Genomic DNA, 19839 nt, shown 5'->3' on the forward strand with positions numbered 1-19839 from the left:
GAGTGATACTAGCAATCACAGCATTGTAAGAGGGGGACAGTTGAACCCGGAGGCCTCCACCCCTGTTTAATGATGGACGGTTTCTTTTCACAAAGATGGCCTCCTTTACTCCTCTCTCAAACCATCGTTCCTCTCTGTCCAGGATGTGAACATCTTCATCCCTGAAAGAGTGACCGCTGGCCTGGAGATGAGTGTAGACTGCAGAGTCCTGGCCTGATGATGTTGATCTTCTGTGCTGGGCCATCCTTTTGGCCAGTGGCTGTTTTGTTTCCCCGATGTAAGACTGATAACAGCCCTCCTGACACTGAACAGCATACACAACATTGCTCTGTTTGTGCCGGGGGACTGGATCTTTGGGATGAACCAGTCTTTGCCGTAATGTATTTTGGGGTTTAAAAGCCACTGGGACGTTATGTTTAGAAAATAAACGTCTCAGTTTCTCTGATACTCCCTCAACATATGGAATGACCACTGGTCTGGGTCTGGGTTCCTCCTTTTCACCTGTTGGCTGACTGGAGTCCTGTTTGGGTTTCTTCTCTGCTTTCAGGAAGGCCCAGTTAGGATATCCACATTGCTCTAGAGCCTGTCTTGTGTGGGATTTCTCCTTCTGCCTGGCTCCTGAGCTAGTGGGGACGCTGTCTGCTCTGTGATACAGAGTCCTGATGACTCCTAACTTGTGCTCCAAAGGATGATGGGAGTCAAACTGCAAATACTGGTCTGTGTGTGTGGGTTTGCGGTACACCTCAGTTTTCAAATGTCCTCTATTAGAGACTGAGACCTCACAGTCCAAGAAAGCCAACCTGTCATTTTTTACATCTTCTCGTGTGAACTTGATATATTTATCCACAGAGTTGATGTGGTCAGTAAAATGTTGAACTTCCTGAGATTTGATTTTAACCCAGGTGTCGTCAACATACCTGAACCAATGACTTGGTGGTGTCCCTGAAAAGGGACAGAGTGATAACAGCTGTTTCCATCAGCAAACTTATGTCACACGTGTCAGACTTCACAGAGGCACAAACATTTCTCGAGCTGTGCGGGCGTTGTGGCCACCCCACACAGCAACTCATATACTGTAAATGTTTTTGGAGTGTCAGGGGTTTTGAATGTGATTCAACACTTTGCCTCTGTGCTACAGAATCATCATGTGTTGACTCACACAGATAGCAGGTGACTTCTGCATACATAACCGGCAGGGGGGTGCTTATTTACGCATTTCCCCACTCCCTCTGATATCACGGTTTCTGAACCAAGTTAGGGAGGAAGGACTGACAGCTTTCCTTGTGGCTCCCGAGCACGTGAATGCCCCATGGTTCCCAGTTCAACAACACCTGTTATCAGGGCACCCGTGGAAACTGCCGTGGAGGGAGAATGCTCTCCTCCAGGCGGGAGGAGCGATCAGGAGTTACCCAGAAATAGGCCAGCACCTTTGGGTCTGGCCGCTCAGCAGATCCGCTTAGAGAGGATGGGTCTCTCTCAAGATGTAGTGCGTACGATCCAGGATTCACATGCTGCATCTACCACAGCACTGTACACATCAAAGTGGACAGCTTTTCAGTATTGCTGTATGGAGAAAGGTGTAGAGGCCACCTCATGTCCACTAAGTGGCGTGTTGTCCTTTCTGCAGCAGCTGATAGACAGAAATCTGGCATTCAGCACGATTAAAACGTACACTGCAGCCATCTCTTCTTGTCACGAAAGTTTTCGGGGACAGACCAGCTTTTAATCATCCGCTGATGAAGCATTTTTTAAAAGGTGTACAGAGACGCAGGCCTGTTTTCACGCCCACTTGCTTCACAGTGGGATTTAACGCTGGTCCTGCGAGCCCTGATCAAATCTCCATTCGAGCCACTAGATCAGTTTCCAATTAAATTCTTGTCTTTTAAAACAGCCCTGCTGTTGGCTTTAGCATCCGCTAAGAGGTTGAGTGATTTATCTGCCCTCTCTGTCGCTCCGTCATGTCTCAGAACTTAGGCTGATGACAGCTCAGCTGATCTCATGCCTAATGCAGCGTTTTATGCCTAAAACATCACGAGCTCTTTAAATCAAGAGCGATTTCGATGGAGGGATTTTTTCCCTCCTCCCCACAATCAGAAGAAGAAGCATCTTTCCATCTTCTCTGCCCTGTACGTGCGTTGACGTGTTACGTAACACGCACGACGGCATTGCATCAGACTCAACATTTGTTTGTGCACTATAGAGACGCATCTGCAGGTCGCCCGTTATCCACCCAGCACCTGTCACACTGGCTGTGTGAGGCCATTTCTGAAGCCTACAGAGCTTCAGATTTAGAGCCTCCTGACAACTTCAGGGCGCACTCGACCAGAGGTATCGCATCTTCGACTGCTTTGCATAATGGTATGTCAATGAAGGATATTTGCACTGCGGCTGCGTGGTCAACACCCTGTTCATTTATTCGCTTTTATTTACAAGATATTACGGCTCGTTCCATGACACATTCTGTCCTTAGTGCCTTAACAGAATGAATATTGTTGTTTCATGGAATCTCGTTTAAACTCGTGTAGTGAGAGAGCCGAGAGATGGATTTAGCTCAGGGGTGCTCTCTTACATTTTATAATATCTGGACTAATTCAAGTACATAATATTATATTTAATTTAAAAGGATTCTTTCATTTTTCTGGACTGAGTAATATCGTGCCTCGAAGATTAAATGTGGACAAAGACGTGTTTAAATTTCTGACCCACCAACAACAGTGAGGTCTTTTATTTATCAAAACGATTTAAACACATCACACATTTACACATTGATTGACATAATTGATTACAATAACACAGCTTAATTAATCAGCTTTACAATGAGAAATCATACGGCCATGATTTCTCACTTGCAGCTTGAAACAACAGACATATCCTTAGATCTTAAATTAATGTCTGCAGGTTTTAGCTTATCTTTACTGGCAGAAAGAAGAGTTTTAAAGATGGGAAATGAAGGAGTTTAAATGGAGGGAAAAGATGGATGAGGATGTATGTCTGTAAACCAGAACAACACGCTCCTTTCAAGCGCAGTTCGCCCGCAGTACACTGGTAGTGAAGCTCGTGACGACTCTTTACCTTGGCAGAGGATGAATCAGCTGCGGTCAAGAGGTCCCTGGCACGCTACCTTTCAGCGTCTCCTCAGGGCAGCTGCGACTCGGCAGAAGTCGTGAGATAATTTGTTCCACAGAACAAACTTCCCCAGCAGTTATAGGGCAATCACCGGGTGGAGCCACAGCGAGGCGTCGTGGCTCCGACAGGAACTCCAGCCGAACTCCATCAGAACCAGAAGAACTAACGGGACTCTGAGAAGACTCAGAGGAACTCAGAACTTCTGTTCTCCAGCACTCGAACTTCTCCCCACTAGAACTTCTGTTCTTCCCCCAGAACTTCTGTTCTGTTTCGGAACTTCTGTTCTTCCCCCAGAACTTCTGTTCTTCCCCCAGAACTTCTGTTCTGTTTCGGAACTTCTGTTCTTCCCCCAGAACTTCTGTTCTGTTTTGGAACTTCTGTTCTTCCCCCAGAACTAACTGGAACTAGGAAGTGTCGACTTTTAAAGAGTTCTGCTTCCGGTCACTTTTAGGAAGTCCTGATTGGTTGAAAGAACCAACAGGGGTGTGGTTTTAGTGACGTCAGAGGGTTATTACAAGTCAGATAAACAGCGGAGATGTTTAGGAACAGACAGAGAAATGTTTTGGAGAAATGACAGACTACAGGTGCCAGTTTATCTTGTTTCTGTCTGAGAGGTTTAAAAACATGACAGTTCGTTCCATTAAACTTGTTTGCGACTGTCTCTGACTTTTGACCGACATCACACCTTTCTCATTTCAGACGGAAGATCAAAAAATGCATAATTACTTTGTAACAGACATTTAACTTGATTTCTACTTTGAATGAGGATTAAAAAATCATTACTACTGTTTCACAGTTGATTTAAAATGAGTGGTTCACTTCAACATTTAAAATGGTTTGAACTAAACACACTTTTGATTATCAAGACATTGTAAAAATAGTAATGATAACATAAAAAAGAGAGTGTTCTTTCAATTGATTAGTGCAGGACACACTTAGAAAGTCTCTGGATGAGCTAATTTGTATTTCTGGATTCAAATCAATGAAATAACAGTTCCTGTCCCATGAAGGTCCTCAGAGGCAGGTTTTGACCGGAGGCTTAGTTCACTACACTCACATCTGACTGCATGCATTTACAGTGTGAGATGTTGTTATCAGTAACAAAATATGACTATTGTTCTTGTTCTATGGTTATTAATCAGTTCATGACTACTGTCATCAATCAGTTCATTTGATTAATAATCAGTTCATTTATTATTAATCTCTTCATATTGAAGAGCCGTGGATCTGCTCTGTTCACGGCCTTTTTCAGTCTCTCCTCTTTTCTGTTGAAAACCTTTCCAGGGCGTTCATGCACTCGGAACGCGTAAATTACGCAGTGCGCGTCTGTGCATGGTGCGTGTAATTACGCAATGCGTATTTACGCACATGGAGAGCTGAGTGTCAAGATGGTTTTTTGGGCAAGCGGGCGCTTCTTTTGGTGTTCGAATGGACCCAGTGAGGCAGAGACTACATCCGCTTCGTCCTTAACCCACTAAGCGACAGCTCTTAAAGGGCGAAGCCTATACGAAATAGAATGTTGGTTACGTACTGTAACCCCAGATTTTATGAGTATAGGCGTAGCCCTTTAAGCGTCGGGCCTCACTGGCTCCTAAATGGCTGAAGAAAAAGCTATTTGGGAGCCGATTACCCGCTCTTAACGTAATTTATACGGACCGGGTGGGGCCTACACAACAGGTGGGCGTGGACTACATTTTTTTCAGTGTGATGCTTTGCATGACGGGATAAACCCACCTTCAACAGCTCTTAAAGGTTTACGCCTAAACCATAGGTGTCACAACCATTATATGTGAAGGGGACAAGTCCCCCCCACATTAAAAAAAACGTTCATTTGGACTCCCCCACTTTTACTATAAAACATTAGATCAGGCGGCACAGTTTCTCTTTCTTCGTGAACAAATCCATTCCACTTGATTAATAGGAGAATACTCAAACTACTAAAACGCCACTCCAGGTTTTCCTGTTTACCTCCAACTCTCCATCGTCGCTTCCTGCCTCGGCAGAAAACGCGCACAGGTGGAGGAGGTGGAGGTTCCTGTTACTCGCTCGCCAGTTTAGCAGCTTAGTGCGGGCAGTGGTTGACCAGGGGGTTGATCATAAACATATATTCATGTTAGGAGGATGTTTGAGAGGAGCGCTGCGTCTGTAGCATGTTAGCTTATCAGTAACTGTGATGCTGTAAGACGCTGCAGGTGTAAGAGACGTGGTGTGTTCAGATGCATTAAAGTTGAAATGTCTTTAAAACCCCACACCTTTCTGTCCTCAAGCTTCATGAGAAACATCATTTAGATGAGTAGTGTTGAACACAGTAAAAAAGTCCAGTGGTGATGTTTTTTATTTCTCTATAAAGACAATTAGTGCCGACCTGACGCTCTGTATTAAAGTGTATTAAAGTTTAAATGTCTTTAAAATCCACAGCTGAATTTACACAAACTTGGGAGAAACATGTTTTAAATGTGTGGAATTAAAGGAAATTTAGGTGAAATGTTGCTTTTTTGTTCACAAGTGAACACCTTTTTTTACGTGCGCACACACGTGCACGCGCGCACACGCACACACACCTACAAACATTACTGTGTCCCCCCACATTACGGATGCTTCTGACGCCCTTGGCCCATACTCATAGAATCTGGGGTTACAGTACGTAACCAACGTTCCCATGTTGGGGAGGGGGGAACAGATTATTTCAGATAACTAATACTTCCAGGTAACTTTGGCAAATAAAGAGCAAATGTTTCCAAATTCTCAAGGATAGTTGTGTATGATGATTGAACCTAAATCTCAAGATGATTAAATAATCACCAAAACATTACAAAGTGTGAACTTCAGGCTGAAATCTTGTGTTCCACGTACTTTGTTGTTTAAGCATTTGTTTTCTCCTTAAGAGAAATAAAAGAAAAAACAGACATTAAATACCAAAAAAATAGCAGCTAGCAGCTAGATAGCAGCTGTTCTCCAATATTGTCATATTTTTCATTTGAACAAGATTCACCAGAAAGCCTATATTTATCTTTTCAGGAAGTTTATTTTTTCGTGTCCTGCTCTCACTAGCTTCCATCCTTCTATGTTAGCAATAAAAAAAAAAAAAATAAGCATAATGTGTTGGTGGCTGGGGCTGCACGGTGGCACAACTGGTAGAGCTGCTGCCTCTCAGCGAGCAGGTCTATGGCTCAAACCCCGGTCCAGGGGCCTTTCTGGGTGGAGTTTGCATGTTCTCTCCGTGCATGCGTGGGTTTTCTCCGGGTGCTCCGGTTTCCTCCCACAGACCAAAAACATGCATGTTAGGCTGATTGGTAACTCTAAATTGTCCTTAGGTGTGAATGGTTGTTTGTCTCTATGTGTCCCTGTGATGGACTTGCAACCTGTCCAGAGTGTCCCCCGCCCCTCGCACAGTGATTGCTGGACATGGGCACCAGCGACCCCCGTGACCCAAAATGGAACAAGCGGGTAAAGAAAATGGATGGATGGATGGATAGATGTTGGTGGCTGACTGATACTTGTCAGGCTAAAGTGAACATGACCAAAGTTGTAGATTCTCTCGGCGATTAAAAAAAACCAACAACAACAAAAAAAATACGACCTGTATAACACCCCCACACAATACCAGGTTTTTTTTTTTATTTGTTTGAGGTTTTACATTTATTTATTTATTTATTTACCAGGAGCTGTCGATTAAAATGAAAGTTACAACCGTGACACGATTAGGTGGACTCAGAGCCCTGTAAAGAGACTCTCTTTACAGGGCTCTGGGTGGACTCGTTTTACCGAGGAATCTATCAGATGAGCGGTGCAGTTGACCTGCCTGCCACAGGGGGGAGTCGTGAGCTCTGCCCGGGGCTACGGAGCTCCATTTTTCAAGATGTCGTCGTTGGAGCAGAGGCTGTCGCGAATTGAGGAGAAGCTAAAGCAGGAGAATGAAGAAGCCCGCCGGAGAATCGACCTCAACATCGACATGAGTCCACAGCGATCACGTCCGAGGCCGAGTGAGTGTCCACCGGGTACCGCGGATGTGTCGGTGTCGGCCCGTAGCAGGACAGAGACCCGAGAGGAGGAGCGGAGGTTGTTTCGCTGCTTGTAGCGACATGCTAACAAGCTAGCTACGTAAACAAACACCGAGTACTCGGTTCTACGTCCTAATTCGTAATTTTTAAAGTATAACAGTTCATGTAGAGAGTAATTCAGAGCAGGGGTTTAAAGCTGCGACAGTGTCATGATATTTGTTGTTGACAGTCTTGCGTGGAAATCTGTTTCTGTCCTGTCAAACATGCTAAGCTAACAGCTAAAAGGCAAAGTTGGTGGCAGGCCTGGCGTCAGGATGGAAAAATAATCTTTACCGTGCATTAAGAAGAGGTCATGGACGTGACACTCATCCACAGTAATCAAAAATGTTCACAGTTACAGTGAGCAGCGTGTTTTCACGCAACTTTTGTGTTAACGTTAGATTTCATTCCCATTTTTAATTACTTGTACAGTAATTAAAGGGTAGCTACAATGTGGGAGAGGGTGGACATTGAAGCACAAAGTAACAGGTAAAGAAAAAATAACTGTAAACTACAGTTATTTTCAAGATTTTAATCAACATAAAATGAGTCTGTCTACATTGATTTGTTTCAACCTTTGTTTTGCACCCTTTAAAATGGTCTACTTGTGTATTTTTTATTGCAATTTTAATACTTTCTCCCTTTAATACATGCTTTATATAGATGTTTGTTCAGCTTTTGTTTTGAATGTATTGTCTGGATAAAATGACTTGACGGGACCTGCTGAAATGTTGTGATTTGGGTCTTTGCTGCTGTTAAACTCAATTTTGTGACGTGCCAACATAGAGGCGGTGCAGCTATTTTGCAATCTTTTTTTACAATATTGGTGGTGAGAAGAATAATCAGATGAATACATGAACCCTGTCATCGTAAATGAAGACTGCTCGGAAAAGACAGGAGTAGCGGTATCACCAGAAGATGCATTTAGTTAGAAAGAAGGATCATATCAGTGTGCTGTGATTGTGAGAAATAACAGAGAACGGAAAGAGCTAAGTTTAGCTTTGAGCACTCAAGGTCCAGCTGAGGTTTAATTCTTGACATTAACAAGAAATTAATTCCGGAAAAACCTGAACACACCACTCAAAAGTTTTAAGTCCTCCAGTGGTTGTCACAACTGCATGCCCTCTTTTACAATTGCACTTACAGCTGTTCTACACATCATTGTGTTCAGTGCTTGTGTCAATGGAAGCAGCTGACATTATGCACAGCCACTGATGCCTCCTCTTTCCTGACAGCTTCTAGCATTCTTCTCGATTCTATGCAACTTGTAGTTTGCATTGCAAAAACATTTTTAAACCAGATTGAGTTGAGCAACCTCAGCAGTAATTTAACCATCTAAAAGATAAGGGCATTCAACAAGCAACTTTAACCGCAGTTTCTTTGGTTCTCTGATACCTTCGATTTGGCCAACAGCTGGTTTGACGATGTCACGTGAAAGACTTTTACTGTCATTTTCTAATGAGAGGACGACCATTTGTTCTAACTAACAGCTGTTTGTAAAGAATACTTCATTCAGATCCAGATAAACCAGCTCTGTATGAGGGATGATACGTTCAGGGCATACCCGTTTAAAAGAGATGAAACATTTTCCACTGTGTTAATCAGAGGAAGTCATGTTATCGTTGGACACAACCAGCTGCTTTGTTGGACCAACAAACTGTGGTTTGGGTAACATTCAGAGTGTTTGGTACAGTTTTGATTGTCTTTCCCTGCAGATGGTTTTATCAAAGGTATTGGAGTTAAGGGAGGATGTGTTCAAGGCACAGCGATGAGCAGTTTTATTTAAAGTGATCCCACAAAAAACACCAAAGCAAAGTCCGCTCCAGTTTAGGTACAGACGGTTAAAATATATCCTGATGCATGCTCAATAATCCAGTTAAAATATGTTCATCTGTTCTGTGAGGACCATGTGTTTGAGGCAGAGCTTTACAGTCCCAAACTGAAGTGAAGCAGTTTTGGTTTTATGCTTCTATAAAGAACATGTCCACTTTTTAATGAAGCCATTTATTTTCTGAAATTTGATGGAACGTGTGTGGCTGTGTGACTGTCTGAGTAGAACAGTGCAGTAATGCGAGCGTGTGTATATTCTCTTTCTTCCGTCTAGTCATCGTGATCCAGCTCAGTCCTGCTCCAGCCCCCTCCCAGCGTGCAGGTATCATTCCATCCATCGCTCCTTCTGCCACTGCACCCTCCTCTTAACGTTCCTAACACCTTCATCTCCTGTTTCTTACTCCAGCTACTTTTTGGTATTTTGTCCAACAATGCTGCAGATGACTGAGGGAAAATCTGAGACAAGTCTCTAGTCCTTACACACAAGACACTTTTTCACAGTTTTATAGTGTAAAAAATGTTGTGTATTTTCTCCAAGTACTGTTAGAGGCGTTTATGTATATCACCAAGTAAAAAACGTTTTTAAAAGCTGTGTGACCTGTTTAAAGGCAAGATGGTAAAAAGACTAATGCAGTTTGTAAAAATTAAATGGCTATTAATGACACACATTTTTTATTAAAAACAGGCAGATACTACAAGTTCAAACTACCAGCTTGGTTTAAAAGATGTTGAGTTTTTTCGCTTTAGTTTAAATATCCAAATCAATATTATTTTTGATAAAAGAAGACACGAAAATACAGATGAACTAGGGCTGGACGATATGGCCAAAACTTTTATCACAATATATTTCTTAATTTCGGTCGGTAACGATATCATTCGATATTGATATAAACAATATAAAAGCCTCAGAAAAACTACAAATAAATGAATGTTCACCGTTTATTTGTATTTAGCCTTCAAAGAAATTTGAAATCACCGTCAAATAAACATAAAACTCTCAACTTTGTCAATATTAATAATCTTAACTTTAAGCAACAGCATAACCTAACATGCATGTTGCATGTTTCTCTTTAGATACAGCTGGTGGTGATGTTTCAGGGACACGTTGGATCAAACTTTTATTGTGCTTCATCTCCTCACTCTCAGCTTATTCTGTCGAGTGGAAACTCTTCAGATGGAACAAGTTAAATGTGTTCCCACCGCTAGTTGGAACGACTCTCATTTTGCAGCACAAACCTGCAGTTTAAGGATCTTAGAAAGTCGAACCACTTCCACACCACCAAATTCGTCTTTCCTCTCATCATTTATGTCATCTGCTTTCTCTTCGCTTGTTCAGCCACATTCTGACGGTCATGGGCACTCATTTTGAAGCGAAAACTTAACGCGCGTTGGAGATTAGCCTAACCTGCTAACGCCTTCTGGACTCGAGCTCTGCGTAACATCTACGTCACCACGCACTTATGTAGTTGTGTCGCACCTTTTTCTGTCCGGGTTGAAACTGAAGCGCTTCAACCCGAACAGAAAAAGAAGTGCATCAGTGAAACGCTGTAATCATAGCGTAATGTATATCGAAATATCAAAAATATGCTTAAAACTCATATCAACGTTATTGAATAAAAGTAAATTGCGACATATATCGATATCGAATTATTGCCCAGCCCTAAGATAAACTAAAAGAAAACATTTTTTTATGGTTCTAGACCACATTAAGCCAAAACAACCGTGTGGTAAAAACCTGGATATTGGCTTCACAAAGACATTGAACATTATGCGAAGGGATTTCCTAGAGCTATAGCAGCTAGCAGGGGAAAATAGTCTGTTTCAAACCAAATATATTATGAGGGTTTTATTAAACACAGGGTTATTGCTGAAGACATACTTGTTAAATAAACTATGATTTAAATATAGGACAATGATATTTTCGTTGCCAGGTGGTGTATGCATTTTTACCCCTCAGGTCTGGCAACAATCGATATTTTCACTTGTTTTTTCACTGCAGCCTGTGCTTATCCCAACTCCTTTTGCCAGCACGCGTCGCTTGTGGTTCTGAAAGATGACATTCACAACAGAGATGACCAGTCTTTAAAACAAACTGGTGCACCATTCTGAATCACCACGCACACACAGGCTGCAGAGTCAGAAAACGGTCCAGCAGGGAGCTGGAACAATCCACACGGCAGGTTCAGCAGCTCTTTGCGAGTGCAGTAACACACAGATTTGCTTTGAGAGGAAATTGCAACAGGTTCTTGTAAAAGGAACAACATGTTGGACTTTTGCGTGTCCAGAACGGAGGACGTATGATTATAACAAGCTCGTCTGCATCAGACTAGTTCAGTGTCAGAAATGTTTCTGGAAGAACATGAGATTTAATCCAAATACTTGATCAATTAATAAATACTGGATAGCTAGAGCACTGTAATTAACTTTCTCCTTCAACAGACAACATGTTTGTCTTTCTAACCCTCAGTATTCTAGTATTACTCCAAGAGGCTGCGTAAACTGTGTATAAATCAAACCAGTCTTTGACTAGTGCTGACATTTTAGTTCAGCAGCAAAGGACTCCTCTTATAAACTTCCATGTCCTCTTTGTGTGTCTGTGTGTGTATTTGTGTGTGTGCCAGTGGCAGGGCAGTGTTGGTATGCGTCGATGTGGTCAGTGTGCGTGTGGGCGTGTGCAGGACGATTAACCTTTAAGGCCGAGAATCACGGTGCATGCGGCTTATCTGCACGGCGCAATGGAATGGGTCGTCTGTTTTAAGTTCTGTTTGACGGTCTCTAATCCAGCATCCCCACTGGTCCGTTAGCAGGAGTGCTGTGAACACTGTCCTCCTCTTTCCACATGTGCAGACTGAAAACTTCCTCCTTCCTGTCCAGGTCTGACTGTCTGACTTCAGTTTGATCTGTGCTATGCAGTTTTGGCTGAATTTCTTCTCTCGCTCGCACACACTGGACAGCTTGTCGTCTTTCACCTCTCTGCATCCCCCTCGTCCCTTTGCAGTGGCGCTGTGAGCAGGAGGTGGGGCAGCAGCACCTGCTCACACCTGATTTTGTGCTACATGTCTGTTTGGAGCCAGTCGAACCTTGGAGATGCACATTACTAAAGACTGCCTGAGTCTTTCTTTCTGTCCACACTAACCCCTCGTCTGTTTCACTGATTAATTCTCTTTTTACAGGCTCATCCATCCAAGTGACACTGGCACTCGGAGAAGCTGCCAACCTGCTACGACCAAACATTTATTATGATAAGAGTAAAAGCTGCAAGGTTCACAAAAAGTTTCCAAGCTGTCTGCCAACTTTTAAAAATCTAATGTTGTGGTGGCGATGATAGGAGCTAGCTAAACTGATTTAATAAAGTGTCAGGGGTTATGAAAAGGTTTGATTAATTTCAGTTTCAAATGATAGTCTTTTATTACTCTGTCATTGATTCAGCCCATGATTTAATTGGCAGGGATGTCCAAAAACCAAAACAATCACTGAAATCTGAGAGCTTGACATTGCCAAAACTAGCTTACAAGCACATGCAGATTAATACTTGGATAGCCAAGATAAAAAATAAAATCTTTGCACCAAAAGGATTCCCCAAACTGATCATCGTTTCACTTTTCCACTCAGCTCAGTCACCTCTAATTATTGGTCCCATTCACAGTTTGTTTCTCCCTCACTGACAATAATTACCAGCAACATGGATACGTTCACTGATGGGTTTACCTCTAAATACAGTGTCCACATCTGGCACATGCTGGTTTATTTAAGATCAGCACCGTCGCTGCTTATGGCCCGACCTTCATTACTCTGGATATATTTCTTCAAACTGATTGTTGTTGTTTGAGCACCATCAGTGCACACAGAAGTCTGCAACTTCTGATAGGAATGTGAACCCCTGCAAACGTTTTGAGTCATTTTAAAGAATGGGGTGGCTGTGGCTGAGTGGTTAGAGCAGTCGTCCTCCAATGCAAGAGTTGGGGGTTTGATTCCACCAGCAGTCACATGCTGAAGTGTCCCTGGGCAAAACCCTGAACCCCTCATTGCCTCTGATGTGTGTCCCATCAGTGTATGAATGTGATAAAGCTCTGATTATTCTTTGTAGAGATCTAGTAGTGATGAATGGGTAGATGAGGGCACAGATTGTTAAGAGCTTTGAGTGTCTTGATGAGATAGGAAGGTGATATATAAGTACAGTCCATTTACCATTTAAACACTCTTGTGAAGTCATTTGCTAAAATATCTTAAGTAATTGCTGCCTGGTAAAATACTGGCTTAAGAATCTACGTTCTCTGTATTTTGATGTCAGTAATGTGGATGTTTTCAGCAGTCGGCATATTTTTTTTATTTTGCCTGCGTGGACCGATAAAAGAAATAACGGTTCACAAAATATATCCAGAGTAATGCAGAAGGGCCTTAAATCGGCAACAATACGAAGCTGGAGTGCTGGTGGTTTTAATTGAAGTACTAAGTAATCCAAACACTGCAAAGACCATTGCTGAAACTGAGATAGGACTGTCCCGTAATGTAATTTCTTTTTCATGGTTTTAGCCCTTTAAAGACAGATTATTTCTTTATTGTGCTGTGAGGAGACGTGGCAGAGCTCTTTTAATCACTGCTGGCCGTTCAGTGTAAAAGCTTGTCTGGATTTGTATTGTTGCTTCTGAGAGCCCAGCACTTCTTCAAACTGCTTAATGACCGTAAAAATACAAACCATGTTTTTAAGTCTTTGAATTTTTATAGGACAGTTTGTGGACATCCCGTAACACTTTGCTGTCTCTTTGTTGCTTTCGCTCAAAGATAACCGCCCTGTTTGTTTTCATATCACTGGCAAAACCAAACCAAAGTTTTTACTTTGAGCTGGAGGTTTTGAGGGAAATCCCTGACCGGACCACAGCCAGTTTCCATGGTGTTTCTTGGAAAGTGGCACGAGGTATAAAAGATTGTGTTACTTTGCTCATTAGGCACTTTCATTTACTTCTGTGAAATAAGAACATGACTAAATAGCACAAAACACAGGAAACTCTAAGGTCCATTAAACAAGGTCAACTTCTTTTTGTTGTGAGCAGCAGCTTAAATTTTGTACAGTAAAGTGCTTCAGCACACACCACCAGCTTTGGTCTTTGGTTGGTCTCTAATGTGTCTTATCCCACTTTAACCCAGCGCTCCAGCTGCCCCTGGCCAACGATGGAGGCAGCCGCTCGTCATCTTCAGAGAGCTCGCCTCAGCATCACCCCTATCCCAGCCGCCCACGACACATGCTCACTCTGCCCACGCCTCCATACGGCATACAGAAGAGCCTCGAGAAGTAGGTTGAGTCCTCCATGTCTGATGAAACGCTGTTGGAGACGTGCTTCTGTTAATGAACCAGTAAAGAACAAGGTGTCATCAGCTGGTTTCAGCGTTTCAGCTTTTTGCTGAAAGCGTCTTTGATGTGAAAATAAAAACAAACAAGTAAAATAAATTGATTTTTATTTGATGAATAACCATCGGTATAGTTTATAAATTCTGTTAATAATAGAGCCTGACCGATATGGACGTTTTGGCTGTCGCTGATACCAGTTTTGGGCGAGGAAGGCTAATGCTAATGACCGATACATTGGCTGGAAATTTTTACAAAAAATCTCAGTAAACAGCTACTTTTAAATTTGTTTAAACACTTGAAGTCTTGAAACAGTCTTCCAAACGTGCGTTCACATTTTTTATCCTCCACTATTCACCATAAAGTTATCGTGTCACAAAAATATAAATTAAACAAAGAAACATCCTTCCTGTTCATTGTTTTAACGTTGAAGGTCTAATTAGTTTTGACCACAGCAGTTTTTTTTTGTTTTTTTTTGCAGAGAAGTAAAGATTTCAGACAAACAATTAATTTCATTGAGGACGGCAAAGATAAAGTTACTAACACTGATATGTTTTACCTCTACGTTAAATTTATTGTTCTGGATAAAGTTTTACAAGGCAATAGCCTATGCTAGGTTATCTAAACGTTAGCTTGCTAACATGAAAGACGCGTAGCTAATGACAAGCATGTTTGAGGATTGAAGAGAATTTATTATTGTTGATTTATTACATTTTACAGATCAGTTAAATAAACTTACTATGCTCTGTTCAGCAAAATACACAGTATTGTTCTCTGCTTCAGCTGTGCTGAAAGTGAAAGTTAAAGTGAACGGTCATGACTTGAAAGTCTTCATGCGCCCTCTGCTGGATACTTTGTACAACTACAGCTGGTTCCAGCATTTTAGGGGTGAATATTAGAAGTGTTTATATCTGTGCACAATAGAACAATTATCACCAATACTAATATGTCCCCAAACGTTTATATCGGCCTAAAATAGCAGTTCTACCGATGTATTGGTCGGGCTCTAGTTGATAATTGATTTCCCCACATGCAAAAGAGAAATGAAAGGGATGTAAAAAATAAAATACAAACAACGCTCATTTTATGACAGTTTTCAGCGAAACACACTTCATGTTACCTTTGCTGGCTTGGTTTCATTTGTTTGTGCTTTTAATGCTCACAGCGTGGAGATTGACCAGAAGCTGCAGGAGATCATGAAGCAGACGGGTTATCTGAAGATTGACGGACAGGTGGGATTCAAGTTTCAGTCCTGGACATGTTGGAGTTACAGAGCTGAAAGTCAGAGCAACAAACTCTGGGTTATCCCTCATGGCAGCAAAACTAAAAGTAATCAGTAAATCAAGCTTTGACAACAGGGATACACAGTTCAATCACGGTAGTGTTTTTTCACGTTACATTGGTCATCAGACTGGTTTACTGTGAACTAACCAACTAAAAACCTGTTTTCAAACATTTGCTGCTATACGTTTTTATATTAATCCCATTGATGTCAAGTCAAGTCAGATTTATTTTTAGAGCACATTTAAAACAGAAACTGTTACCAAAGTGCTGTCATAAACATATTTTATTATCCTCGCATGGACAGAACTAGCCTAAAAAAAGATTAAAACAGCTTGTTTCTGTGATGCAGACGACACGAAGAACAATTAGTTTGATAGAATTAAAAAACACATTTAGAGATTTTGTTGTTTCAAATGTTTAAGCTTTAATTCTCCACAGGCGCATCATAAGAGTTGTCTACAAAAATCTCATTTTGATTTGTTAGAATTAAGTGTTTTTTAAATGTATCTTTATAAACATTGCTTTGTGGAAAAGAGAAACTTGCTCTTATTTTGTTGGAAGTAAAAAAATAATAATTCAACATTTGTACCACTCAAGATGACTAAATCTACACCGATAGATGGGAATGGGCAGTGGTTTTATTCTTTAAAGTGGTATTTAAATATACAAATGAAAATAATTAATGGCGATGTTGTTTTGAGAAATTATCTTTTCTCACTTAACTTTACCTTGAAGAGTTGAAGTTGATTCCTAAACACTTAAGTGCTTTTTATTTATTTTGATACGCAAACCACAAAAACCAAACAAACTAAAAAGTTCTCTTTTTTTTTATCGACAGTTTAACAGACTGTAAATTCAGCATTGTAACAACCATCTGATAGCTGAATCTTAAATCTTTTTAAGGTTTACAAACTGCATTTATTGGTGAGCGGCACCATTATTGTTAAAAAATGTGAGGGCCTGTCAACACTTTGAATTCAAGTGTCAGATAAAGAAGCAGTGTCACCGCATTCTGTCTGAAATGATTCAGAACTGCAACATAGACCAAAAACATGTAAACAAGACATTTCTGCTTAATCTTTGTATAGCTATTTTATCCAAAGAGTCGTATTATTTATTTATTTTATGGCCCGTTTGTTCAGTTTGTTGTCAGCTCCGCGCCTCTTACACCTTTTAAAGGAATTTGGTGAAACTTGCTGATTTGTGCTGGGATGTAAGAAGGAAGTGGATGATGGATAAAGGAAGGAAGTGGATGAATGAATGGAAGAAGGAAGGAAGTGGATGATTGAATGGAAGGAAGAAAGGGGATGGATGGATGGATGGAAGAAGGAAGGAAGTGGATGATTGGATGAATGGATGGAAGGGGATGGCTGGATGGAAGGAAGAAATGAAGTAGATGGATGAATGAAATAAAGGAAGTGGATGGATGGATGAATGGAAGGAGGGAAGGGGATGAATGGAAGAAAGGAAGGGGAAGGATGAATGGATGGTGGATAAAGGAAGGAAGGGATGGATGGAAGAAAGAAGTGGATGGATGAATGGAAGAAGGAAGGGGATGATGGATAAAGGAAGGAAGTGGATGGATGGATGGATGGATGGATGGATGGATGGAAGGAAGAAATGAAGTAGATAGATGACCGAAAGGGAGGAAGGGGATGAATGAAAGACGGAAAGAAGTGGATGGATGGATGGATGGATGGATGGAAGAAAGGAAGGGGATGGATGGAAGAAGGAAGGAAGGGGATGGATGTCCTGATGTATGCTCAATAATCCAGGTAGGATAGATGATGGATGGATAAAGGAAGGAAGTGGATGGATGGAATTAAGATATGAAGTAGATGGATGAATGAAAGGAAGGAAGGGGGTGGACGGATGAATGTAAGGAAGGAAGTGGATGGATGGATGGAAGGAGGGAAGGGGATGAATGGAAGAAGGAAAGAAGTGGATGTATGGATGGGTGGGTGGAAGAAAGGAAGGGAATGGATGGATGGATGGATGGATGGATGGATGGATGGATGGGTGGGTGGAAGAAAGGAAGGGGATGGATGGATGGATGCTGGATGGACAAAGGAAGGAAGTGGATGGATGATGGGTGGATAAAGGAAGGAAGTGGATGGATGGATAAATGGAAGGAAAGATGGATGGACTAACTGCATGTGTGAGAATGACGTGACAAGAACTCCTCATGTAGGCATGACGGAGTTGAACCTGCCTTTTTTTGGTCCCAAGTCAGCTGCCCTACCACTGTACCACTGTACCACAGCCCCCTCTTCTAAGAAATGCTCCAAGCAGGGATCAAACCCACACACTTCTGATCTCAAGAACACTGTTCCACCGTAACAGTGAAAAGTTTTTCATTGTAACTAGTGGGTTAAGGTAAATGTTTCCCTTCAGGTGGATGTGACTCCGCCCCACAGCGCTCATGAGTTACTTCTTTTCGTCATTGTCAACAAAATAGAGAAATGTAGCTTAAACGTCTTATTTGTTCCCCAGTACTCCTCCTGGATCTACTCAAGAGACAATAGGTGGATCGTGGATAAACATGATAATTTATTTACAAAATGCATCTCCAGCCTGATTCAGTGATTATTCTAAACAAGGTTTTCTTCATTTTTAACAAATGAGAAAATGTCTGTACTCTGACCGAGTCTGCAGATAAAGTCTGAACAAGAAGTTTTCTAGATGAATGAAAGCGTTTCATGTCCTTAACGTGTCCTCGTGCAGAACCTTGTCTGGTGTTGTTCTGATAATAAACAGAACTTTATGAAACCAGTCATCACCTCGACATTTTGGGCTTTTTGTCTAATAGGCAGTGGCCTCGTTCCATTTTTTATTCTTCTACCCCTTTGTGTTGGTTTTGTTCTGTGTCCTTCAGAAGTTGCAGATCTTTAACAAACTGAGTCATTTCTTCTTACAAGTTCTAACTTCCTCTCCATCTGTGAGAGGCTGCTGATTCATGCGCTCAACGAAATGTCACTCAGCCGCACTAATGGTTCATTTTTAATGAAGCGGGCTTTAATGCTTCTCCGCAGTATTGACTGAGCAGGGAGCAGCTTATTTACAAATCAGACGACTTGTGACCTTGGGCTTAGCTTGAAGGCAAGAGTAGCATTTGATTGTAGTGATGAACATTTTAATTAGTGCTGATGATTTCAAGGTGTTTTGTTGTTTCTTGTGCGTCCGCAGAGGTATCCAGCAGAAGTAACAGACCTCATCAGTGAGGGAGAGATCGGCAGTGGGACATGTGGACAGGTTTTCAAAGTCCGATTCAAGAAGACGGGCCACGTCATAGCTGTGAAAGTAAGAGCTCCTGCACTGTCCTGTTAACTGTTGAGCATGCATCAGGATGTCCTGTTAACTGTTGAGCATGCATCAGGCTGTCCTGTTAATTGATGAGCATGCATCAGGATGTCCTGTTAACTGTTGAGCATGCATCAGGCTGTCCTGTTAATTGATGAGCATGCATCAGGATGTCCTGTTAACTGTTGAGCATGCATCAGGATGTCCTGTTAACTGTTGAGCATGCATCAGGATGTCCTGTTAATTGATGAGCATGCATCAGGATGTCCTGTTAATTGTTCATACGGTGCCTGACATTTTCACTTGTCTGACTCCAGGTTCAGTTTCACAATCTTCACTTTGTTTTTCCATCACATTGTTTTGCTTTAAAATATCAGTTTTTCTGAAGGATGTGTAGTTATGTCAGAACTGAAGGACATGAGTCTAACATTGTATGAAGGGAGGCATGTCGCCCTCTGCCTGCCATGCCAGAGTTTTACACTAAGTGACAGACTTGTGGTTGTTTTGGTCAAACCTTAAAAATAACGTCATATGCAATCTGGTGAAATACTGGACATTCTTGGCACGTCGGACAAACGTACACGTGGACAATAACCCGCCATGGTCTTATAGAGGGGCAGTAATAATGAAGCCGTGTGGCGTCCAACATGTCATCGGCTCAGTCTTTCATTAAAGCTTGTTGCAGTTTTTGTCCAGTACATAATACAATTATTATTATTGCAAAGAAAATGTAAATCTGCCTTTGTTTTTTACTCAAAACATAAACAGAAAGTTTTCTTGATTTTAAAACACGCTCTTTAAGACCTTTTGTAAATACTCGCACAAAGTCTGAACTGGCTGAAAATGAACATCAGTGCGTTTATCAAATTGTAGTGGACTAAGCCTGATGTCAAAACTGACCAGATGGACAGAAAC

At 41.7% G+C, this 19839-nt stretch overlaps 1 protein-coding gene across 2 annotated transcripts in view; it reads left to right on the forward strand.

The window, feature by feature from the left end:
* Positions 1–6985: 6985 nt before the first annotated feature.
* Positions 6986–19839, forward strand: part of map2k7 (mitogen-activated protein kinase kinase 7) — a 24875-nt gene continuing 12021 nt past the window's right edge. The window contains exons 1-5 of one of the 2 annotated variants that reach the window (XM_037689980.1): positions 6986–7109; positions 9271–9318; positions 14142–14286; positions 15506–15572; positions 18811–18924. In XM_037689980.1, the coding sequence (XP_037545908.1) occupies positions 6986–7109; positions 9271–9318; positions 14142–14286; positions 15506–15572; positions 18811–18924 (498 nt within the window). The remainder of the gene's footprint in view (positions 7110–9270; positions 9319–14141; positions 14287–15505; positions 15573–18810; positions 18925–19839) is intronic. The other variant, XM_037689981.1, reaches the window with a different exon arrangement.

This window comes from Nematolebias whitei, chromosome 16, assembly GCF_014905685.2.
Source record: "Nematolebias whitei isolate Nwh7 chromosome 16, NemWhi1, whole genome shotgun sequence".
Classification (NCBI taxonomy): domain Eukaryota; kingdom Metazoa; phylum Chordata; class Actinopteri; order Cyprinodontiformes; family Rivulidae; genus Nematolebias; species Nematolebias whitei.